General features: G+C 46.6%; 1 protein-coding gene across 9 annotated transcripts in view; it reads left to right on the top strand.

Annotated features, from left to right (window-relative positions):
- The window catches only part of LOC138580695 (uncharacterized), a 583,872-nt gene that overhangs the window by 441,457 nt on the left and 115,436 nt on the right, over nt 1–26,979 (top strand). For all 9 annotated transcript variants that reach the window (XM_069651438.1, XM_069651437.1, XM_069651436.1 and 6 more), the window contains 4 exons: nt 5,032–5,064; nt 6,589–6,621; nt 16,401–16,433; nt 24,094–24,126. In XM_069651438.1, the coding sequence (XP_069507539.1) occupies nt 5,032–5,064; nt 6,589–6,621; nt 16,401–16,433; nt 24,094–24,126 (132 nt within the window). The remainder of the gene's footprint in view (nt 1–5,031; nt 5,065–6,588; nt 6,622–16,400; nt 16,434–24,093; nt 24,127–26,979) is intronic.

Raw genomic sequence — 26,979 nt, 5'->3', positions numbered from 1 at the left:
ACACTAATCCAAATATTCCTACATTTCAGGAATAATTCTAAGAAACAGACTATTTACTTGCCTATAAGGAGATTCCCTGTTATCAGGCACAACACACAAATAATCCAGGTCATGTGGTTTATATATTGTTCAAATGTATGTGCAAATTCTGTTTCATTAAATCACCAATTGCAGTGGTTTAGTAACGTTCTGACTTTAACATCCTGACATTTTGTTTAGTATGTCACTCTGAATTTGCACATACATTTGAAAAATATATAAACTGTATGATGTAGATTATTTATGTGTTGCACTGATAACAGAGGAATATTCTTGCAAACACTTTACTATTATGCCTAGTTTGCTAGGCTTCCCCAGTGATAAGAAGCATTCAATACTGTTCAGTCAGACACAAAAGAAGCATCTCGCCCATTGCTATGTGCACCTAGGCAACTGAGGCTGGTTTGTGCAAGCACACAAGAATATTTCCCATTTTTTTTAAAGAAATCAAATATCACAATAGATTTATCGACCACGCCCTGAGGCTGTAGCAGGACACATGTACCCAATTTCCCCGTTTGCTGAAATCAGACATTTATCTTGATCTCAGAACCCATAATTATTGGTGCCGTCCTTCATAGTAATAGTATTTGTTCTTGGGTCAAGCTGCTGTCAGCAATACCTGGGTTTGCACCGGGAAATGAGTACCTAACGTGCCTTTCACTCACAAAGGTAGAAAGGGACAGAGACATTGCAAGAGCGAGAGTGTGGAACAGAGAGAGAAACAGATCACACAGAGAAAGAGAGAGAGTGAGAGGGATAGAGAGAGACCAAGAGAAAGAAAGAGATAGAGAGAGAGAGAGAGAGAGAGAGAGAGAGAGAGAGAAAGAGAGAGAGAGAGAGAGAGAGAGAGAGAGAGATATTGAGAGAAAGAGAGAGAGAGGGAGAAATGGAGAGAGAGAGAGTGAGAGAAAGAGAGAGAGGGATAAATAGACATCATTCCCAGTTTGGTGGTACAGTAAAAAGTGGTGGTAAAATGCACCGTGCTTGGTCAACTTTATACCCTCAGCTCGACCTACGCTCTGAATGAACACCAAGAAGGCTTCTACCAAGACCTAGAAGGCTCCCTCCTTCCATTCATTGAGGGGCATGTTGCCATGGGAGGGGACTTCAACGGGGTCCCGGAACCCCTCAAGGACAGATCCCACCCCCCGACATCCAGAGATCTGAAGTTGGCCACAGGCCTGCTTCACCTGTTCCGCACGCTGAACATTGTGGACTCCTGGAGGGTATTGTCCCCGAAAGAGAAAGATTTCACCTTGTACTCGTATGTGCATCGCAGCTTCTCCAGGATCGACCTGCTCCTGACCTCCTCCCAGATCCTGACCTTCGCTGACGATGTGGCGATTGGCCCCAGGATCTTTTTGGACCACGCTCCAGTCACACTAACCCTGCGGTCCCATGACCCGGACCATTCTCCTTGCCGCCAGTGGAGCCTATATGACCCTATCCTGGGGGACATAGCAGTGAGAGACTCAATCGCCAGAATACTAAAAAACGTCTTTGCGGAAATCCGTGACAAGGACACTTCCCCGGCCAACACCTGGGATGCCATGAAAGCAGTGCTCAGTGGGGAACTGATCGTCCAAGGGCTGCATTCCATAAAAGAAAGCAAGCGACCCGTGCCGTCCAGGGAGCCGAAGTCCGTGAAGCCAAAGTCATCCACAAAAGAAAGGGCTGGGCCCCGAAATCTTACAGGGTCTAACAAATGGCAAGGAAGAGGCTCGAAGTGCACTACGCCAATGCCACAGCGAACCTACTAACTAAAACCAAGCAATGGTACTATGTCCATAACAATAAGGCTAACAAACTGCTGGTTAAAAAGCTGGCCAAGGAGAACAGCAGAAATACCATCCTGGGCCTTCGCGTCCCGCAGGGGGCGATCCACTACGCGGACCACGAGAAACTACACCTGGCGGTCGCCCACCAGTCAGAAATAATGACGGCAGCCTCGAGGGACCCGGACGAGCAGCGCTTGTACATTCAAGAGGCGGCTCTCCCGCATCTGACTCCGGTGGCCAGGGAAGAACTTGAAGCACCTATTACAACCGAGGAAGTGGAGGCAGCCATTAAAAGCTTAAAATCTAGAGCCCCAGGCCAGGATGGATTCTCCACCCGCTTTTACAAACTCTTCCGGCCCCAACTAGTGACCCCCTGGCCCACCTCTTCAATTCATTTGCAGCCACTGGAATGGTCACCCCAACGATGCAGGAATCCATCACAGTCCTCATCCTTAAGCCTGGAAAGGGTCCCTAAGAAAACAGTTTGTATAGACCCACCTCTCTGTTGAATTTGGCTGCCAATATATACCCTAAGATCCTGGCCAATCGCCTTGCACATATCCTTCCGAGTATTATAGACCCGGACCAAATGGGGTTTATAAATCACAGGTCGACAAAAGACAACGGGCCTCATTCCGAGCTTGGAGGTAAGGGAATAATGATGTAGGTAGAGGATTACCAGCATCGCTTTCCGTTACGGGCTATTCTGACCTGTCAGATCACTATTTACGGCACTGTAAACTACGATGCCGTAATTATCAGTTTCGGGTCGCACGCGCCCCACCATGCCGAAAGTAGCGGCATGGCGTAAACCGGAGCTGATCACAAGTAAGGAGCACACGTAAATAACGGCCTCCTTAAGGCCGTAAAGTACCTTACCGGCATGGAGTACATACAGGCATCTCAGAGAAGGAGTAAAGAACCCTGAACAGTGGTACCCAAAGCCACAGGTGCACACAATCAGCACAGGTGGAGGCAATGGAGCCAGCCACAGCAGAAAAGGAGCACACCCACCCACCACACCCATTCCCACACCAAGATGAGACCAATAGTGGTAGCAGTACATGAAGCAGGAGGCCCTGCCAGCAAGGGCCCAACCAAAAGAACTACACCAACAACACCAGCCCCCCCCCACTGAGGAGATACAGGGGGAGAAGGAGGGGGAGACAGGCCCAGCATGCAGAACCAGTGCAGCCTCCGTCACCACCCCAGCAGCCCCCATTCCAACGCAGCAGGTCCGGACCCTCAAGGAAACCCCTGAGCAGATACACACCCCCTACCAGCTTGACTGTGACACCATTACCACCAAATTTGGGCCGCAAAATAACAAGATAAGCGAGCAGCATACAAATACACACCACTATCCTGGCACAACGGAAGGTGCTGCCTCTGCCCCACACCCATGCCACAGGCATCTACCAGCACAGAGTGGGGCCCATGCATGGCATGGCACAACCGTCCATCACACGGACGCATAAACAAGTGCTGGATCACCTCCCCAAGCACACAAGGGGCTACAAATCCCTAACATGGACTACCCAGGAGATATACGACACAAAGGTTGGCCCCCATGCATTGGCAGGCATGCCAAATTACATGGGTGCCCCTGACAGCACCCACATGGATTAGGTGGACCAGCATGGCATGCAGGTGGCGGATCGCAACTGTAAGCAATACCACTTCCCCAACATGCAGACGGAATGCAACACAAGCAACATCACACATGGGTGGGCCCGACATTAAGGAACAACTCATGACTCAATGGGCCAGCTGAACTCCACGCTACCGTGCTGCATGGGGCGACATGCAGGATGACGTGCCTGGCTGCTTGGTGAGTCGTCTGACTGTGTCATGCCAGTGCATTGGTGCCATGAGGTGGGTGCCTGCATGAACAAACTGGGTCGGAATGATGAAGCCAGTGCACGATGTTCACCCCACCAAACTCCGTACCACAGAACCAGTGTAACGGCACATGAATACAGATTCCCACATCGATGGACTAAGGCACACACCAAAGACAACATTACCAACATCTGACAAGGCCAAATCCCACAACACATGCACCACTCATTGGCGGCACCCACAACCGTAAGAGCATATAGGAAGACGCACTGCATATGCATTGTGTGGCTGCCTCCAGCATGTCACCACACCAGGGAGTCATCCCTGGGAGTGGATTGAACTGAGGGCAGCAGGGAAACCACACCACATCACCGGTTCGGCACACCCATAAGAGCGGTTGAATTCACCATAGTATGGATCAGAGCAGTATGATGAATATGAGCCACTGACTACAGCCAACACACCCAACTACGGATTCACACAGTACACAGCACTTCAAACACAGAAGAAGGAAGCCCACAGTCTGCGCAGAAGTGGCTACTTACATCTACATTCCTGATTCAGTCATAGCAGCAATTCCATAGAAGCAATCATGCTTTATATTATCATGTGAACATTTAACTGCCATGCTGACACATTTTGAAGCGTCAATTAAAGTGTTTCCTTGAAGGGGCAAGGTCCCATTCCAATTGGACGAGGAGCATGCAGAATCTGTAATTGCACTCTAATGTTCAAGATGGAAGATTGTGCACATCACAATTCACCGAAACATGTACACACACTCAGACTCACAAATCCCACACAACTCCTGCTGCACACTAACCTCCCCATGCACACACACAGACACCCAGGCCCATCCTTCACTGTGCTTGATAGTCCTAATGTATAATTTGTTCATAAACTCCTGGTCATGGGGAAATCAGTGTCCATCACCCGAATGGAACACAGCAATGAATATGAAGGAATCCCTCATCAAGAAAACTTCCATACAACAGCAGTGGGCGCACATTTTATTTCTGAAGAGAATCGTATGGCTTCTCCTTTAATACCAAAGGACACTAATTGAAGCACAAAGACCACAATCAGTTGTTCATGTAGGAAGGGGTTATTTAGAAAATGAATCCCTAATAAGTAGATTTCCTGTATGCATTTAGATGATGAAATGAAAGGATATTCATCAGCACATTCTTATACAAAGGAACATGAAGCACGTAGAATTCCTGCCAGTTAAAACGCTGTGTATATTCATATGATAAAAGTATGAGGCATAGCTGAGTTCCATTGTGACAATCATACATGTATTTACTATGTCAGTATATTAATTTGCTTTACCTCACTAATGAAATATGTGTTTTGTTGTTTCCCAAAGGGCATAAAAGGTGGTGCTGGTCATGGCCATGTGGTAAATATTACATTATTGTTGCATAAATACAAGATGGTGCTATTGGCTGCACAGCGATGTCCTCTAATGCTATAATGACTAGAGATTCCACCTGGCATTTCACATTAACTGATCTCATAGTATCACTGACGTACCCTTTTATAATAGCCTATTAGATTGCCATGTAGCAGATGATTGGAGGGTAGCAAAAATCCTATGTCTGAAGTGGGAAGGTTGAGGATTAAAATGAAACAATGCACATTATTCTTAATGACAATATTAAGTACAGCATCAGAAATCACCTCACACTAATCCAAATATTCCTACATTTAAAGAATGATTCTAAGAAACAGACTATGTACTTGCCTATAAGGAGATTCCCTGTTATCAGGCACAACTCACAAACAATCCAGGTCATGTGGTTTATATATTGTTGAAATGTATGTGCAAATTTTGTTAAATTAAATCACAAAATGCAGTGGGTTAGTAACGTTCTGATTTTAACATCCTGACATTTCTTTAGTGTGTCACTCTGAATTTGCACATACATTTGAAAAATATATAAACTGTATGATGTAGATCATTTATGTGTTGCGCTGATAACAGAGGAATATTCCTGAAAACTCTTTACTGTTACGCCTAGGTTGCTAGGCTTCCCCAGTGATAAGAAGCACTCAATACTGTTCAGTCAGACACAAAAGAAGCATCTCGCCCATTGCTATGTGAACCTAGGCGACTGAGGCTGGTCTGTGCAAGCACACAAGAATATTTCCGATTTTTTTTTAAAGAAATCAAATATCACAATAGATTTATCCACCACCCCTGAGGCTGTAGCAGGAGACATGTACCCAGTTACCCTGTTTGCTGAAATCAGACATATATCTTGATCTCAGAACCCATACTTCATAGTAATACTATTTTTTCTTGGGTCAAGCTGCTGTCAGCAATACCTGGGTTTGCACCGCGAAATGAGTACCTAACAAGTCTTTCACTCACAAAGGTAGAGAGGGACAGAGACATTGGGAGAGATAGAGAGTGGCACAGAGAGAGAAACAGAGCACAGAGAGAGAGGGAGAGGGAGAGAGACAGAGAGAGAGAAAGAGAGAGAGAGAGAGAGAGAGAGAGAGAGAGAGAGAAAAAGAGAGAAAAAGAGAGAAAAAGAGAGAAAAAGAGAGAAAAAGAAAGAGAGAGAGATAGGCATAATTGCCAGTTTGGTGGTGCAGTAAAATGTCGTGCTAATTCATAACTGAGACTGTTTTGGCATTAACAGAAATACTGCTGCTTATACCGAACCACCAAATGTATACTTCGTCAAGCCGGCCCTACATTTGATTTTTTATATATAAACACGAAACATATACAAGGTTTTCAAACAAGGGAATACGAAGCCCAGAGGTCATATGGCCACATGCCACAAGAAGCATTAGGAAACTTTGGTGCATTGGAGGACTCAGTTTTATTGTGATGTTTATGCCTTTTTTTAAATGTCATAATTTAAGTTGACTTTGCCACACAATTTAAATGAATGCCTATTGTCTCCTATAGGTTGTTGGTGGCAGGGTTGGAGGTGGTGATAAGGTCAATATCACATCTATTGTTGTAATATGTCATTATTTTTTCATCCTCGAGAAGTATTGACTCCTAATCATATAATGACTAAATCCTTGGAGGTACCATCTGGTTGAATTTCACCACAATACATTTCACAGTATTCCTTGTGTAGCTTCAATTTCCACATATTGATGGTCTGTCAGGTTTTAGATGTCTTGGAAAAATTATGGGAGTCATCAGAGTACAATTTCTAAAGCTGAAGGTAGAGTTATGGGATACAACACTGCACAAAGTGTTGGCGTCCACAGTTATGCTTGGTCACATTCTTTTAATTGAAGAGGAATTAACAAATGGGGGAAACATCATTTAAAAATATTTAAAAGTTGATCTAAATAAAACAAATCCATTGATTATGTCCTGGGACAGTGAATTCCATTTCCCCATTGGTCAATAGTTTGTGTATTCGAAACAGTATAGATTGAAAAGCTCATATAGACCAGATCTGGCACCTAAAATTCCCAGCCCACTCCCCACTCCTTACTTTATACATAATTGATGTATCAACCACACCCTGAGGCTGTAGCAGGAGACACGGGCCCAGTTACCCTGTTGTCTGAATTCAGACATTTATCTTGGTCTCAGAACACATAATTTCTGGTGCCGTCTTTCATAATAATAGTATTTGTTTTTGGGTCAAGCTGCTGTCAGCAATACCTGGGCTTGCACTGGGAAATGAGTACCTAACGTGCCTTTCACTCACAAAGGTAGAGAGGGACAGAGACATTGCAAGAGCGAGAGAGTGGAACAGAGAGAGAAACAGATCACAGAGAGAGAGACAGAGACAGAGAGAAAGAAAGAGAGAGAGAGAGAGAAAGAGAGAGAGAGAGAGAGAGAAAGAGAGAGAGAGTGAGAGAGAGAGAGAGAGAGAGAGAGAGAGAGAGAGAGAGAGAGAGATAAATAGGCATCATTCCCAGTTTGGTGGTGCAGTAAAAAGTGGTGGTAAAATGCACCGTGCTTGGTCAACTTTATACCCTCAGCTCGGCCTACGCTCTGCACGAACACCAAGACCTAGAAGACTCCCTCCTTCCATTCATTGAGGGCCATGTTGCCATGCGAGGGGACTTCAACGGGGTCCCGGAAACCCTCAAGGACAGATCCCACCCCCCGACATCCAGAGATCTGAAGTTGGCCACAGGCCTGCTTCACCTGTTCCGCATGCTGAACATTGTGGACTCCTGGAGGGCATTGTGCCCGGAAGAGAAAGATTTCACCTTCTACTCATATGTGCATCGCACCTTCTCCAGGATCGACCTGCTCCTGACCTCCCCTTAGATCCTGACCTTCACTAACGATGTGGCGATTGGCCCTGGATCCTTTCGGACCACGCTCCAGTCACACTGACCCTGCGGTCCCATGACCCGGACCCCTCTCCTCGCCGCCAGTGGAGCCTATATGACCTTATCCTGGGGGACATAGTAGTGAGAGACTCAATCGCCAGAACACTAAAAAACTTCTTTGCGGAAAACCGTGACGAGGACACTTCCCCGGCCAACACCTGGGACACCATGAAAGTAGTGCTCAGAGGGGAACTGATCGCCCAAGGGCTGCATTCCATAAAAGAAAGCAAGCGACCCCTGCCGTCCTGGAAGCTGAAGTCTGTGAAGCCGAAGCCACCCACAAAAGAAAGGGCTGGGCCCTGAAATCTTACAGGGTCTTACAAATGGCAAGGAAGAGGCTTGAAATGCATTACGCCAATGCCACAGCGAACCTACTAACTAAAACCAAGCAATGGTACTATGTCCATAACAATAAGGCTAACAAGCTGCTGGTTAACAAGCTGGCCAAGGAGAACAGCAGAAATACCATCCTGGGCCTTTGCGACCCGCAGGGTGCGATCCACTATGCGGACCACGAGAAACTACACCTGGCGGTCGCCCACCAGTGAGGAATAATGACGGCAGCCCCGAGGGACCTGGACGAGCAGCGCTTGTACATTCAAGAGGCGGCTCTCCCGCATCTGACTCCGGCGGCCAGGGAAGAACTTGAAGCGCCTATTATAACCGAGAAAGTGGAGGCAGCCATTAAAAGCTTAAAATCCAGAGCCCCAGGCCCGGATGGATTCTCCACCCGTTTCTACAAACTCTTCCTGCCCCAACCAGTGGCCCCCCTGGCCCACCTCTTCAATTCATTTGCGGCCACTGGAACGGTCACCCCAACGATGCAGGAATCCATCACAGTCCTCATCCTTAAGCCTGGAAAGGGTCCCCAAGAAAACAGTTTGTATAGACCCATCTCTCTGTTGAATTTGGATGCCAATATATACTCTAGGATCCTGGCCAATCGCCTCGCACATATCCTTCCGAGCATTATAGACCCGAACCAAACGGGGTTTATAAATCACAGGTCGACAAAAGAAAACAGGCCTCATTCTGAGCTTGGAGGTAAGGGAAAAACGATGTAGGTAAGGGATTACCAGCATCGCTTTCCGCTATGGGCTATTCTGACCTGTCAGACCACTATTTACGGCACCACAAACTATGATGCCGTAATTATCGGTCTCGGGTCGCACGCGCGCCCCACCATGCCGAAAGGAGCGGCATGGCGTAACCCGGAGCTGATTACAAGTAAGGAGCACACGTAAATAACGCCCTCCTTAAGGCCGTAAAGTACCTTACTGGCATTGAGTACATACAGGCATCTCAGAGAAGGAGTAAAGATCCCTGAGCAGTGGTACCCAGAGCCACACGTGCACACAATCAGCACAGGTGGAGGCAATGGAGTCTGCCAAAGCAGAAAAGGAGCACACCCACACACCGCACCCCCTCCCACACCAAGATGAGACCAATAGTGGTAGCAGTACATTAAGCAGGAGGCCCTTCCAGCAAGGGCCCAACCACAAGAACTACACCAACAACACCAGCCCCCCCCACTGAGGAGACACAAGGGGAGAAGGAGGAGGAGACAGGCCCAGCATGCAGCACCAGTGCAGCCTCCGTCACCACCCCAGCAGCCCCCATTCCAACGCAGCAGGTCCGGACCCTCAAGGAAACCCCTGAGCAGATACACGCCTCCTACCAGCTTGACTGTGACACCATCACCACCATATTTGGGCCACGAAATAATGAGATAAACGAGCAGCATACAAATACACACCGCTATCCCAGCACAACTGAAGGTGTTGCCTGTGTCCCACACCCATGCCACAGACACCTACCAGCACACAGTGGGGCCCATGCATGGCATGTGACAACCGTCCATTATACGGACTCAGAAACAAGTGCTGGATCACCTCCCCAAGCACACAGTGGGCTACAAATCCCTAACATGGACTACCTAGGAGATATACGACACAAAAGTGGCAGGCATGCCAAATTACATGGGTGCACCTGACATCACCCACGTGGATTAGGTGGACTAGCATGGCATGCAGCTGGCAGATCGCAACTGCAAGCAATCACACTCTCTCAACATGCAGACGGAATGCAACGCAAGCAAGAACATCACACAGGGGTGGACTCGACATTAAGGAACAACTCATGACTCAATGGGCCAGCTGAACTCCACGCTACCGTGCCGCATGGGGCGACATGCAGGGTGACGTGCCTGGCTGCTTGGTGAGTCGTCTGACTGTGTCATGCCAGTGCATTGGTGCCATGAGGTGGGTGCCTGCATGAACAAACTTGGTTGGAATGATGAAGCCAGCGCACGATGTTCACCCCACCAAACACTGTGTCACAGACCAGTGTAATGGCACATGAGTACAGATTCCCACATCGATGTAGTAAGGCACACACCAAAGACATCATTACCAACATCTGACAAGACCAAATCCCACAACACATGCACCACTCATTGGTGGCCCCCACAACCGTAAGAACATGTACGAAGACACACTGCATATGCATCATGTGGCTGCCTCGAGCATGTCACCACACCGGAGAGTCATCCTTGGGAGTGGATTGAACTGAGGGCAGCAGGGAAACCACACCACATCACCGGTTCGGCACACCCATAGGAGTGGTGGAATTCACCATGGTATGGATCAGAGCAGTATGATGAATATGAGCCACCGACTACAGCCAGCACACCCAACTACGGATTCACACAGTACACAGCACTTCATGGAAATAAAATCAAGACTGCTGCATGCATCAACGAAGCACGTACCACGAGATGTGCATGCCATCGTTCATAGACATCTCGTAGACGCGCCCCCCTACAGCATTCCATTGCACTGGACACATATTGTGTCCATGAATGGCCTGAATGCATCCATGGACATGTGCGTATAGGCATCAGTGACCTGCTGCCATGTCAGACAAGTTCAGTTCTCAACCATGACAGACCAAATACTTACCGTAATTGGCTAGACATGCAGGTGTTGTTGGATGTCCCTTGACACCATGGTACGGGACCCCTGTCAGAAACCCACAGAACAGGCCCAGGGAGCCCTGAAATACTGGCCATACCCGTGCATGCGTGCAGATGAAGCCGTCACCTGGCTTGCATAAGGCACATATGAGTTGCCGAAGCTGGACTGGTGGGGGACCCATCCACTGCAATGTGGTGTCCAAGACCCCCATGTCATGTGTAAAGCTGGACAAAATGTGCATCCATTGGAATATGTGGTTCTGTCCCCTGACATGGGACTGCTAGCACCAGATGAAGATGGAGTGAAGGAGGAGGAAGAAGGGGCAAGACAGCATCATGGAGGTGGTGCATGGGAGGGACATGTTGTGTAGCAAACATTGGTTGGACATAATAACCACAACACAAGTCAGCAGAGGGTGGCATCACATGGGCACACAGGGCACTGGATGTATGTATACTTGTAGACCATGCACTGTCAGACGTCATTATACACATGCTCAATGATAAATGTCCACACAGGTTAAACTTTGCAACTCTAATGGTGTATTGAAAATATGAATGGATGAGTGTGAACATTCCATCCACCCTCCCACCCTCCTCCCCCCAACTCCACAACAAACCCTCACCCCCCACCAACCCCCCCCAACTCCACAACAAACCCTCACCCCCCACCGACCCCCCCCAACTCCACAACAAACCCTCACCCCCCCACCCACCTCCCACCAACTCCACAACAGTAGTCCCGTGTTCTCCATTAAGGGCACATGTGGCAGCAATGGCGATTAATCCATGCTCCCGGGGCCCGGGAGAGGCATGTCCTGGCACCGCATGGAACACAGAGTGTGTTGCGGTGGGCTTGCTGGAGTGGATCGGCTGGATGAGGGCGTGTCCTCCTGCTGAGACTGCTGATTGGTATTCAAAGCCTTAAGGGCATCTGCAATGCTTCCTAGGATGGCACATAATCTGTTGCTGCTCTCTGTGACCGCCTGATGCATGTCCCTGAGCTCACCTAGCCACTCCACTCTGGCCTGGAGGTTGTCCTCCATGAACCCAGTGATGAGGGCAGTCCGCTGACTTGCACGTAGTGCATCCATTAATGCTTGCTCATCCCTGCAGGGTATTGGGCCTACATGCCCTGGCATGTCCTCAACTGGGGAACTGGGGCCCGGATCAGCATCTCCCTGTGTATCGGCACGTGAACTATGGCCAGGTGTTTCAGGCTCCCCAGAGTCACTGCACGATGCCTGGGGGACATTGCTTGGCTCCGGGGTGTGGACTGTGGGGTAGACCTCCTCCTCAGATGCCCCACAGATGGACAAGGGGCTGTGCACATTCTCCTGGGTTGCCGTAGCTGCCACCTCCCCAGCAATGCTAGACTCCTCTGACGCTGGGGTGGGCATTGTGGCAGGCGCCGATGCAGGGAGGGTTTGGGGTGGCGCATCCTCCACTGACCTTTGGGGAGCTGGGGTGGCTGTTTTTGTCCGGGCTGGTATGCGTCGGACCCTGCCTCTGCCCGTGGAGGTGGTTGGACGGCTTGTTTTGGGCTCCCCGCTCTCATGCTCTGTGCCTGTGGGGGTAGAAGAGAGGGACGACATGAGTGATTGTTTGAGACGCTAATTACATTGATGGCTGCATTCACATTTCAGTCATTTGGGGTTTGTGGCCTTTTGGGCGTTGCAACACAACTAGTACATATGCATGTGCATGACATGGACGCAGGTGTTGGATTTACTCATCCTGCCCTGGTAATGTGCAGTCTGGCTCGCACACTGCCAAACCTGCTGCACAGTGTGCATAATGGGATGTGCAAGTTAGTGCACTATGGTTGATGTGCGTTATGTACTTGCATTTGTCCCTTGATTGCGTTGCAGTTGGCTCTGCATTATTTGGATGGGGGAAGGCAGCATGACAAGGTGTCTTTGACGGCCCTTGGGGGAGTATACATCATGTAAATGCCATTGCCAGTGTTGTCTTTGGACACTCACCTCCATCGGCAGACGACGTTGCCCTGCACTCCATATCGTCGACGCCCTCTATCGATTCAGTCCCGATCAATTAGGTGCATGTCTCCTCCCATGGCTCCAGTCTCATTGGGGAACTTGGGCCACGCCGGTCTGCAGTGCCAGACTCCGGTTGGTGGAGAGGAGGCTCTGCACCCGCAAGTCATCCCACCGTTTGCAGCAGTCCTTGGGGGTGCGGGGGATGGTGCCTACTGTGTTCACCCTTTGGGCGGTTTGTGCCCAGATGTTTTTCTTCCGGATTATTGCCTCTCGACGCATGTTGGTGCTGAACACAACATCAGCGTGCTCCGCCAGGTTGTCCACCATTGACTGAAGCTCTTCAGGGCTGAATCTCTTCTTGCGGAGCCGGTCCTCAGACTTCTTTGGGGCTTTAGGCATTGTTCCTGGGTATGTGGTCCTTTCCCAGACTTCGGATTGCTCCCAAGGGTGCTGCCTGATGAGGATGGCAATGGATTGTGTATTTAAAGATGGCCGCTGTGCTCCTTCCCGTTCATGTGCGATGACGTTATTTCTGCTTCCGTTGTTTTGGGGTGACCATAATTTGCGGGATCCGTAAATTACAGTCACCGTTATTTACAGATGCTGCTGCTTCCATGGCGGTGTTTTTAAGTAGGTCTTGCAGCATGCCGGTAGGAGGTTTTACGGGTCATTTAGTGGCATGCCGCTAGGTAATTTTTCGGCATGGCGGAAAACGCGTGCCCGCGAGGTCGTAATGCGCCGTAATTAGCGGTCTGTTACCAGGCCGGTCTCGTAGTTTCCGCCATGCCAGAAAGTACCTGTACTGACCTCCAAGCTCGGAATGAGGCCCAACATCCGCAGGGCACTGGACTTAATAGAGATCACCAATTGGGACTCCCAACAACTGGCCCTACTAGCGCTAGATGCTACTAAAGTTTTCAACAAGGTGGACTGGTCTTACTTGCGCCTCACTCTAGAGGCTTTCAGCTTTGGCCCAACCTCCGGGAAGATGATCCTTGCGAACTACCAGGCCCCTAAAATCAGGCTGAAAGTCAACTTCCGCCTATTGGACCCAATCCCTCTCACATGCGGGACGAGACAGGGATGCCCATTACTCCCGCTGATCTTTGCTCTGGCCATGGAGCCGCTAGACTAGCGAGTTTGCAGAAACCCCCGGATCAGTGGACTGAAGATCGGCTCTGCGCAACAAAAAGTTGCCTTCTACGCAGACGATGTTCTGTTAACCATCACAAACATCGAAGGGTCCATGAGGACGGCCCTGACTGAAATCCACGACTTCGGGAGGGCATCGGGATTCGCCATTAACTTCTAAAAGTCAGCGGTGCTCAGAGTGGGCCTGACCACAGCTGAACGAGAGGCCTTAGAGGAGCGCGGCCGTTTCAATGGAGCACCCAATCGATCCCATAGCTGGGGGCCAGATCCCTGCTCACCCTACGAAAGTCTATCAGGCTAACTTTCCGCCACTCTTCGAGGAACTTGAAAAGGACCTGACCCGCTGGCAGTCGCAGGAAATCTCCCTGCTAGCCTGCATCACGACATGCAAAATGAACCTTCTCCCTCGCTTTCTTTATGCCTGCGCCTCCCTCCCAACCTTAGTCCCGCTCCCCCCACTACAGCGGCTCCAAAGGAAGATGGTTGACTTCATCTGGAAGGGGAAGAAAGCATGTATCCCGTGAAGATAGATGATGGCCAGCACGAGACTAGGTGGACTAGGGGTGCCTGACCTCCGTAAATACCAAATGGCAGCGCAGCTGGCCCACCTCCAAGCATGGGGGCTCACCAGAGGGTGGCCGAAATGGGTGGAGATTGAACAATCCTGCCTCCCTCTCCCTCTCTGCTTCCTCCCGTTTCTCCCCACTGCCTTATGCCGGAGCTGGCCGGGAGTACTGACTGCCACAAAACAATCGATAAAGGCTTGGGAGTGGTCCCGCAGACATTGTGGTGTTCCAGGAGACCTGAGTGCACTCTCTCCAATCTTCCTCAACCCAGCCTTTTCCCCCGGAGACCATCTAAGGAACCTTAGGAACTGGCTCACAGGAGGCCTTGAAACGCTGGGGCAACTCTTTGAAGGGGACTCCCCCCTAACTTCGAACGCTGTAAAATGACATTCCAGCTAGCAGAGACAGATAGATACACCTACGCCCAACTCAGACACTGGTGCTCCCACCCCCAGACCTGAATGGCGGCCACAACACCCCTTACTCCACTAGAGGTAACAGTGTATGACCTGCCGGCCCGGGGAAAGATGTCAGCCCTCTATAAACTGCTACAAGATGACCCTTTTCGTTCTAACCCCTCCTATATGTCTCAATGGGAAATGGACCTTAGGCACGCTCTAGACGATCACGCGTGGGTGGACATCTGGACCAGAATGCGCACAGCATCCCGCTACATTACCAACCGGGAGTGCGCCCACAAACTGCTTCTGCGCTGGTATTACCCCCCCCCTGCGACTCCATCACTTGCAAAAGGCCCTGGACCCTCACTGCTGGCTTCTCTGCGGCCTCCCAGGATCCTACTTCCATATGTGGTGGACCTGACCCAGAGTAAAGGAGTTCTGGACCCGCTGCCTAGCGACTATAAAGGATGTCATCCAGGTGACCATTCCTCTAACACCAGAGCAAGTCCTTCTAGGGATCCCGCTGCCAGACTCATACCCGAGAACAGGGAGGAGAGCAACGCTAGTAACCCAATTTTTGCTGGCAACAAAAATCATGATGGCCCGCACTTGGAAATCCATGGAAGGGCCCTTGATGACCCTCTGCTCGGTCAAACTCTCGACATTCTGATAGCCAAGAAGGTTACGGCAGCTAAAGCGGGGTTGCTTCACCGATTTATTGACACTTGGGCACCGGATTTGGTCTATGATCAGAACTATCCGGACCTGACATATAAACCATGCCTGATTGCGGGAGCCCTTCATTCGATGGATGATCGGTCGCTGCCGCTGGACCAGGCTGAATGAGGCCTGAGAACAATGCCCACTGAGGAACACATGGGGCGGGAGGAGGGGATTTTGTGCCTTTTGTGTTCTGCGAAGCTATAAGCAATGTGAATGTATAAGCTCTCCTGTGTGTTGAATTATAAATAAACAAATTTTAAAAAAACGTGGTGGTCATTCGTTACTGCCACTGTTTTGGCTGTAAAGGAATTACTGCTGCTTTTACCGCAAGACCAATCTTCTACTTCATCAAACGGGCCCTACATGTTTCTTTTATATATAAATACAAATTGTAAAAGAAACATGTGCAAGGTTTTAAAACAAAGGAATACAATCACACAGGTCATATGGACATATGCCAGGAGAAGCATTACGAAACTTTGGTGCGCTGGGGGGTCTCGATTTCATTGTGACTTGTATGCCTTTTTTTTAAATGTCATCAATTCAGTTGACTTTGCCTCACAATTGAAATACATGCTTATTGTCTACTCTAGGTTGTTGGTGGCGGAGTTGGAGGTGGCCAAATGGTAAATATATTGATGTAATATCTCATGATGTTTTCATCCTCTGGAATGATTGCCTCCTGATCATATAATGGCTACATCCTTGGAGGTACCATCTGGCCGAATAACGGCGTAATTCATTTCATAGTATTCCTTGTGTGACTCCCATTTCCATATTATGATTGTCAGGTCTTAGATGTCTTGGAAGGATTATGGAGGTATATCAGTACAATTTCCAATGCTGATGGTATAGTTTAGGAATAAAGCACTGCAGAACGTGTTGAGGTGCACAGCTATGCTTGATTAAATTCTTTTAATTGAAGTGAAATGGTGGAATGATGCAAATGATGGAAACATCATCTAAAAATATTTAAAAGTTCAGCTAGTTGAAAGAAATCCATCATTAGAACTGTTGCATTACACCAACTTATTTTACTCAACCTGGGAATTTGGTAGTATTTAGTGACATGGAAGAGCCATGATTCTCTTTATGCCTTCTAGGAATAAATTTAGGGATTTTCTCTACAGGTACTAAGTTAGCAAGGTTTGTACACGTGGAGACCAATGTTAGGTACGCTTTGAAGACATGAGGCTATTTCACAACCCTGAACAATGATCTTGTGCTTAACCCCAAGCAAACAAATATGCTATTATTCCTATGACATGGAAGGTTTTTGAGATTGTGCATTGGTGGAGTGAAAGGCTGGTGCTGTCTCGCTGGTCCATACTCCTCTGTGAACGTTGCTTTGAATCGTGCGAGATTCAACTGTGGAACACAATTCATCAATTCCATTGGATTAGCACTTGGAGTCCTGCCTCTGGACCTGTAAATTGAATAAATTAAACGTCAGCAGGCATTGGCACAAGCGCATTTGTGAAGTGCAGAGTGAGTGCTGTCTCGCTGTCCTGCAGCCTTCTGACGTGGAGGAGCAAACACACAAAGTGAGTGTTTGATAATTAAAAGAGCTCTGTTCTCCACAAAACACTGATTTGGATTTGCATTGTGTCCGTTAGAGAATTCAAAGGACCCTTTGGTTGAGGGTTAAACTCTGAGTGACTATAATGGTTAAGGGGAAATATATTGTTACCAGATATAACCTCTTGAAAGGGAAGATGCCCCAGATAGAATTATATATGCAGCTTGTAACAGCAATATACCATGTGGAAAGCACTACTAACGTACAGACGCGTGCAGTTAGGGACAAATGTAAGCCTAAAATCACATCTTTTTTTCAAGCAGAACCTATAAAACGTACCGCAGGAGAGAGTCAGACTGAAGAAACTACTATTGTTATCACTAACACAATGCCACCAAGCAGCGGTGAACACACTAATGAGGAGAGCTCAAACATTGATAACTATTCCTTACTGGGCTTATGCTACTTGTTGCAGTGAAGCATTACAGTGGCGATGGACAAGTCTGCTACGTATACAGAGACTCAAATGAACCATTGCTGAAATGAGTGGCACAATGGCCATAATTAAAGACCCGAATAGAGTTTTGGCTTTGCCAAATTTATTTCCCCATTCTAACTCATCGGTGTCAGCGGAAGAAAAGAATACTCAGTTGGAGACACTTGTAGAATTTCAATCCTTCACTGTGACTATTAATTTTGCTATGAATGTTCTCCTAAAGCTATGCAAAACATCCACGAGAATCAAAAGATCAATGGATCTGCAACTCTGACACACCCATATATCCTGATGCTCCCTTGGGGCAGGTGTATGATCCAGTTCAATCTGCAACTACATTCCGCATGGGGGAAAAAACTGAAGGATAGGACATCCGAAAGGGCAGGTATAAGCAGGGGTTTCAATTGAAAGTGAAGTGAGAGAAGAACAAAAACTCTCAGAATCCTTTGAAATGTACTTTTCCTGAAAGCAATGAAGACTGGCAATTAAAAACCGCGAGGCCCAGTCCAGAAGAAACCTACAGTGTAGCAGCAAATGTGCGACCCCATGGGAAAACCATCGAAGAAATCGAGAAAGAAGATGGCACGCAAAAAGAAGTGCCAATCGAATCAGGCCAGGAAACTTACACTTGGTTATTGAACGGACATCAAACAGTAGCTAGCATAAATATTAAGGTGGACTTAGGCATCTCAATGTGAGCATCAGAAAGGACAACATCAAATAGAATCAAAATCACTGAGTACAGCTCAACGCGAGAGCACATGAAAAGAGCCACCTGCATGCAGGCGTTCCCGTGAAATTGACAACTGGAGATGATCCTGGAATAAGCTTATAACAAGGTAAAAGATAATAAACTCACCATCAAAAATCTGAATCAGAAAACCAATAATAAATGGATAAAATGTTCAGCCTTTTTGCAGGTATTAGCTCAAATCCCCAAACTGTGTGTCTTAGTAACAGATGACTTTGTCTTTATTGAGCCCCTGGAATGTGTGTAAATCCCAATGGAATGTGGGTACATTGTGAAAACCACAAAATGGCCTTGTTGATATGCAACCAAAAAAGGCAGATGTTGAAGTTGGGAGTAGAACTGGACGTGGATTTTGACAAGCTGGATGAACTTTGCCAGTGAAAGACCTAAACCCTAACACCAAATGCCATTTCTTATGCAGACATTACCACAATCAGCGTGAGAAAAGTATGGACTGAAAGGATATTCAGTGGGTGCAGAAGTGGCAAGTTGATTCAATCCCTACTGCGATGATCAATACGCATTCACCCTAATGTCCTGGAATACCTGCATATTTTGACATCTTCTTGGATCCATAGTGTCATTAGCTCTCCTGCTTTGTAATCAACTATACATCCTGCAATAAACGTTGTTGACAGCTAAACTGTTTGTCGATGGTTATACTACATTTCAAACCCTGGCTTGAAAGGGTAATAGGGGCAAACCCTATAGAGGACTGATGATAGGAGAGATAAACTCTTAGACTGCCTGAGGGGTTAATGTAGCATAATGCCAGGAATGTATAGCAGCTGTAGAGCTGGAGGGGGTACGCCTGTATTGTGCAGGCCGGATGCTGGTTATTCACATATTCAACGCCCCCTCACCCAGTTCCACCTCCATAGATAATCATTTTGACATCTGGACAGAGCGCCTAGTGAAACCAACCGATTAGACTGACATAATGACTTTCATCTAATAACCGTTTTGGAATGAACCCTCAACAAGTGAGTGATATACTTATGACTGTTGACTAGATCACCATTTCAATCCTTAAATGTACTACACAGCATCACCACTTGCTATGCCTAGCCTACCGGAGCTCCTCAAGGAGGTGTGCAATGTTATCACAATAGTTTGTAAAAATCTGCTCATCCTGCTCACAACCCATCTGCTGGGCTCATAAAGGTGTTTCTGTCCGTCCTAATGCCGAAAGCCACACACATGCATCCTGCTATCTCCTCCATTTGATAAACATTAACTAGCATACTGGCAATGTTGATGGCTTAAACTGTTAAATTGATGATTTATATGCACCTTATCACACCAAAGTCCATGATCAAAATACTGACTGTTATACCTGCCAGCCAACTGTTATTAACCATAACCTATCCGGCACAGAAAATACTGACGTTATATGTGCTATGAGCTATCCAATTGAAATTAACTTCACTCAAACCTTGCACAGGCGGTTGATATGCAACTTTTTTTACAATGCATGCACATAGGCAGATCATCATAGATGCTGGGCCAATTGTTATTATTCAAGGTTTACCTGTGACGTCCCGTTATAAAATATTAATTGTTGCACGTGTTAGGCTATTTGCTACTCACCTCACCAGCAACGTCGATCAACTCGCAACCTCTCTTACGTTGAATGCATTTCTTTTCTTACTTTTTCTGATTACTCCATATGATAGGCAATCGTTTTTTTATTGATGTTCCAACTCTAACATAGAAGGCCCTGCTCAAAGATAAAGACTGCTGCATGTACTAGACAAACAGCACTATCTATAACCAATACCTATGTTTAGGATAGCTGTTTCTGCCATCTCTAATGCTCGGAAGGTTGCTCATGTATAGTTAATTTGCCAGGTGCATACTAGAGGAAGACTCAGCATGCCTTTATACATATATCTGCACAGCTGACACTTTGCAAACATAAGGTGGTCTACATAAGATATCTAAGTCAGCTCTCACACCCTAGGAGCATGACAGCCAGACTACCCAATATCTCTGCCTCCTTAAGCAAGAATAACCTGCACCTGAGCGCTGCCATCTCCCAGACCTGCGCCAGATCCACCCTACACTTCTCCACACCACATCACATCCCTGACTCTAACACCATCCCACCGACTCACTTCCTCCCAACTTGCCTCTATTCCCTTCAAAACTCACCTCATACTAACATAAGCTTAGCTCAACATCCTAATGTGGAAAGAATGTGGGCCGTGCCTAACAACCCAAGCTACAGCCACCCATGCAACCTAATCACCTGAAACCAGAGGTTAGCGACAAAACCCATGCATCACAGATACCACTTATCCTCCACAACCCTTGCCATCATGAGAAGGAACACTCACCTTACTTACAGAACAGCTTGCTCCCTCATCATTGCTACAAAAAAACATTCAGACAGAATAAAGAAAAGCTGCATCTTACCTCTATCAACACCAGTTCTACAACCAAACAAAACACAATCCTATACCCATGCCACATACTCCTGTATCCACAGCTGCTTCTCATAAAAGCACATACAAATCCAACTAAGAAATCCAGGGCACCCTCATTAACGCCAGATCCTTACTGACCCATGCATTAGACATCGCTGACATTATCTCCATGCAAAATCATGACTTCCTGGCTATCACAGAGTCATGGCTCCACACAGCTGTCTGCTCTGCCCTTGCCAGAACAATTTGCGATCTTCAGCATGGACAGACTGCATTCGAAAGGAGGAGGCATAGCCATCATAGCAAAAAAACTCCCAGACATTGGAGAAATACCAAACATACTACTACCTTCATGCAAACTACTCTCAATAAAAACGACACCCTCCTCCACTGCAACACTGAACATCCACCTGTTCTACAGACCTCCGGGCCCTGTTCTATCTTTTGAGAACAAGGTAGCCCAGCTTCTATCAACCAACACTAAACTTACCTCACAGACCTTCTTCTTAGGCGACTTCAATTTAGGTCTAAATGACCCGAAATACAAGAATGCTCTATCCCTACTTAAAACCATCTCCACACTACGCTTCACAGACTGTATCCAAAACCCTACTCACATTAAAGGCTGCACCATTCACTGGCTAGCAGACTTTTACTGCAACACCACCATAACTTCAAACATTCATTGCCAATGATCCGACCATCACCTTATAAATTTCACCATCACCTCGATGTGTGGCCGCACCAACTCCCCACAGATGGCCCCTGCAACCCCATATAGAAACAAAAGAAATATCATGGTAGACAATATACTACCATCAATACAACCCATCCTGGCACCCCTAAATTTAGGAACTAAAGACCCTCTCCTCCTAGTTATACTATACATTGAGACAGTACTTGCTGAAATTGACAAATTAGCACCGCTCTCCATTCGCAAGGCCAAACCAATAGCCCACCTTAATGCTTGGTTCAAACCTACCCTAAAAGTACTTTGGAACTCCAAGAGAAAAGCAGAGACTCTCTGGAGGTAAGTGCCAAGCAACTAAATAAAGTCGAATTCACTGCAACCGCTCTGAAGTACAGACAAACGGCCCTGCAGACAAAAAGTGCCTTGTATAATGAAAGAATCACCAATGCACATTCTAAAACAAAGGAGCTCTTTGCCATCCTTAGGGAATTAGAGTCACCCATACCACCAGAAGAAGTCTGTAATAAGGACACAAAATTGTGCTGTAACATTCAATATGACCTCTATGACAAAATAGCACTACTTCAATCGAAAATTGACCATAAATACGCCTATCCATCCTCACCCACCTTCATCTATGACCCTCACCAGGAAACAGCACAGTGCCACAATATGAATTCTCGGCTGTCTCCAGCGATGAAATACTCAAAATAATCCCTAGCCTTAAACCCTCTAGGTGTCATTGCGACCAATGCCCAGTTACGGTTATCAAAAACCCTGCCCCTGTCCTCACCCCTTTCATTACGAGCCTTATCAACGTCTCATTTGAAAACAACATGGTACCAGTCGATCTCAAAAAAGAGTGGGTACCCCCACTACTAAAAAAAAACTACACTCGACCCAAAACTCGTAGTTTGCCAGTCCGGGAACTATGGTACCAGCAAGCTTACTGGTACCGTAGATTCCGGACCGGCAAACTTATAATGAGTCCCACTGTCACTTAACATTGCATACAAAACATATATACATATATCAACATACAGTGTTTTTAAAAACAAAATATATACTTGTATTCAATGTATTAAAGACATTCATTGATGAAACTGTTTTACATCTATGGTGTATTCTATCGCACTAACAAAATAAGGTTCGAGTAAATGAGCATCCAATGTCTGGATTGATCGCACCCTGTGTTGTGCCTTGTAATGCACACAGAAATTGTGCCAGGCAACGCCGGTGGTGTCTGAAGCATAATCATAGAGAAATGGTGCAACCAATGAGACACACATCAGTCATGAATTGCAAAGCACCATGATGTGCCAGACAGATATTCTCAGATTTGCAATCATGATAGCATGTTGCTACTTAACTCACATACTTGCTTAGATCCCTTGGAGTGGTCCTTTGAGGCCTTGAAATTGGAACCATTCTGTGGGGCTTTGACAATTTCAATTTCACTCCTCACCATTGTGGTGTACTGAGATCCTAGGAATCTCATATGCCCATTGAAAGGAGCAGCCTGTGAATGCACTAACTGTGTCTGTGTTTGATATCTCCTTGTTTACAAACAGATCTGGCCTCTGATATTTCATTGCATATTTTTTTAAACCAGGAATCAGTGTTCCACATGTACATGGAATATACTCCATGCACATTACGGGACACCCTTTGCTGAAGACGTGCCTGAAAAGCCAGTGTGCATGCATTTCATCTTACATATTATGTCCTGGGAAAGTGAATTCCATTTCCCCATTGGTCAATATTCTGGCTATACGAAACAGTATAGATTGAAAAACTCATATTGGCCAGATCTGGCAACTAGAAATTCCCATCCCACTCCCCACTCCTTAATTTAAACATTGGTCGCTTATTTCATACGCAACCCTGCTGCATGAATTTTAATCCCATGGCTGCACTGAATTTTCATCTGGCTGGATATTGAAGATGGGGACTTTGTTGGGCAACAACCTGCTGATATGGCATAGCACAATGTTTGAAGACAGGCCTCTCATTTGCATCTCGCCCTTTGCTATGTGCACCTAGGCAACTGAGGCTGGTCTGTGCAAGCACCCAAGAATATTTCCCATTTTTTTAAAAGAAATCAAATATCTCAGCATAATAGATTTATCGACCACACCCTGAGGCTGTAGCAGGAGGCACAGGCCCAGTTACCATGTTTGCTGAACTCAGACATTTATCTTGATCTCAGAACCCATCATTTCTGGTGCCGTCCTTTGTACCGGGAAATGAGTACCTAACATGTGATTCACTCACAAAGGCAGAGAGGGACAGAGACATAGAGAGAGAGAGAGAGAGAGAGAGAGAGAGAGAGAGAGAGAAGGTCATCATTTAAGTTGAATTTGCCTCACAATTTAAATACATGCTTATTGTCTCCTATAGGTCGTTGGTGGTGGAGCTGGAGGTGGCCAAATGGTAAATCTATTGTTGTAATATTTCATGATGTTTTCATCCTCTAGAATTATTGCCTCCTAATCATATAATGACTACATCCTTGGAGGTACCATCTGGTTGAATTTCACCACAATACATTTCACGGTATTCCTTGTGAAACTTCCATTTCCACATATTGATTGTCTGTCAGGTCTTAGTTTATTGCATTTATTTACAGCACACAAAACCCTGAGGTATCTAGGCGCTAGTTACAGGAGTGCATGTACAGGTATATGCAGAAGTATACATACTGGAAAGATCACCTCTTGTGGCAGGGAGCTACATCAGGCATGCACAAGGACATAGTAGGCGTAATAATATTTACTGGGGCTCGCCTCTTGTTGCAGGGAGCTACAACAGACATGCGTAAAGAGATATTAGACGTAATAATACATACTGGGACTTGCCTTTTATTGCGGGAGCTACAACAGACATGCATAAAGTCATAGTAGGCATGATAATACATACTGGAGGCTCACCTCTTGTTGTGGGGAGCTAGATCAGACATGCATAACGTTACAGTAGGCGTGATAATACATGCTGGGGGCTCCCCTTTTATTGCGGGGAGCTAGATCAGATATGCATAAAGTCATAGTAGGCATGATCATACATACTGGAAGCTCACCTCTTGTTGTGGGGAGCTAGATCAAACACGCATAAAGTCACAGTAGGCGTAATAATACATACTGGGGCTTGCCTTTTGTTGCAGGGAGCTACAAAAGACATGCATAAAGACATAGTAGGCGTGATACTACATGCTGAGGGCTCACCTCTTATTGCGGGCAGCTAGATCAGATATGCATAAAGTCAAAGTAGGCGTAATAATACATACTGGGGCTGACCTCTTGTTGCGGGCAGCTACAACAGGCATGCATAAAGACATAATACACTAGGTAGGCAAGACTTGTAAGCTTCCTCTCTGATTATCAAAGATGCATACGAGTAGCATATGTGAGACAAAAGATGTAACAGAGTAATGGTAGAAGGAGGCTAGAATGGAGGGAGGTCTGATAGCAAGTTAAAGGTTTGGTATGCAGCACAATGTAGTAGAGCTATGCAAAGTGGCATGCTTCAAAAACACAGAAGAAAGCATCTTACATGTTGCTTAGGTAACTTATATTTCAAAATTACCATGGGTTGTAGAGCAAAGGAAGCAACGTAAAGTTATACCAGTCATTCCGGTGAGAGTACAGAATGGCAGTCTTGAAGGCGGGATGGGCGCAGAGTTCAAAGGCGGTAGGTAAGGTGATTTCTTGTACGAATAGAGGTGCAGAAAGAGTTAAGAAGCGTGAGCTTAGTTTGGGTCATTACTGTCCTCCCGAGTGGGACACGGTAAAAATAGGTGATGTCGTTGCACAGCAGGCTGTGATCAATCAGTGTTTCGCAGAGGAAGGCGGGTCGTACGGCTATACAGCTCAGAACTGAGCTACTGGAGAATCCCTTGAAATTTTAGCCGCGCGAAGTAAAGGAGGTGAAGGTGACGAGGAGAGTATAATTACAGGCTGAGAGCCAATTATGGGAAATTTGGAGAACAGATGCCCAAAGTGGGAGAGGTAGTGTTGTAATGATGCGGTGCTCCGAAACATGCAACGGGTGAGCGTAGGTATGGGACAAGGTTCCTGAGGAGGATAGTTGCAGAAAGAAGTGTTTCTTACAATAGTGGAAGTGTGAAATGCAGATACTGCCAATCTTACCTTAGTGCAAGTCCGCAGAGAGGTAGAGCCGGTGCAGAGGTAGGGTAGCCATGGTTAGATGGGGAAAGAAAGGGCCATTAAACTCAGCCCTTCGGCCTAGGTCCGTCTTCGCCTCATGGCTCTGTTTGGTCTGGGGATTTGCTGGGTCTTGCAGCCACTCAGGAGGCTGGATGATGTGGTGTGCCTCTCCAGGCAGTTTTGGGAGGCCAGGCAAGAGTGCAAAGCTGGTGGCCATCTTCATTGTGAATATAAGACTGCTAGATACCATGAAAGGGGGAGGCAGGATCAGACTTTGAACCCCGATGGAGGGGGGGCGCACTTCCTTCAGCATCAGTCAGCAGAGGGGAAAATGTCTTAGATGTCTTTGGAAGAATTATGGGAGTCATCACAGTACAATTTCTAATGCTGAAGGTAGAGTTGTGGAATACAACACTGTACAAGTTTATGAGGTCCACAGTTATGCTTGATCACATTCTTTTTATTGAAGAGGAATGAACAAATGGGGGAAACATCATTTACAAATATTTAAAAGTTGATCTAAATAAAACAAAGCCATGATATCAACTGTTGAAAACACTCCTACATATTTTACTTGCCCTGATACTTGGGGTGCATTTAGTGACATGGAAGAACCATGACACTACGCAGGACTTCCAGGAATAAACTTAGGGGGTTGTTCTATGGATAGTAAGTTAGCAGAGTCTGTACTTGTGGAGACCCAAATTAATTGTGTTTATAAGGCATGAGACTATTTCACAGACCGGATCTTCTGCTGAACCCCAAGCAAACAATTCTGCTGTTATTTGTATGATAAATTAACATCTTTGAGATTTCATTTTCTCACGGACTACACCAAAGGTCCTCATTTTAGGTGTTGTTTTACTACATTGGCATTTTTGCATCTCATATTGCTAATCAACCTATCAGCCTTTTCACAGCACAGCTTTGCTGTCATTCTACATTGACATTTTTGCATCTCATATTGCTAATCAACCTATCAGCCTTTTCAGAGCACAGCTTTGCTGTCAAACATGTGTCTACTTCAAAACACTGTGACAAGTTACACACAGTTTCACTCATATAAAAATCATGAAGTGGATATTGTTTAGCTATTAAATATGCAATCCTAATCAAAAATAAT

The sequence above is a fragment of the Ambystoma mexicanum genome, chromosome 3p (genome assembly GCF_040938575.1).
Source record: "Ambystoma mexicanum isolate Mex_15411 chromosome 3p, UKY_AmexF1_1, whole genome shotgun sequence".
Lineage (NCBI taxonomy): Eukaryota > Metazoa > Chordata > Amphibia > Caudata > Ambystomatidae > Ambystoma > Ambystoma mexicanum.
Note: the sequence above shows the minus strand (reverse complement) of the source record. Positions and strands in the feature narration are given on the sequence as shown.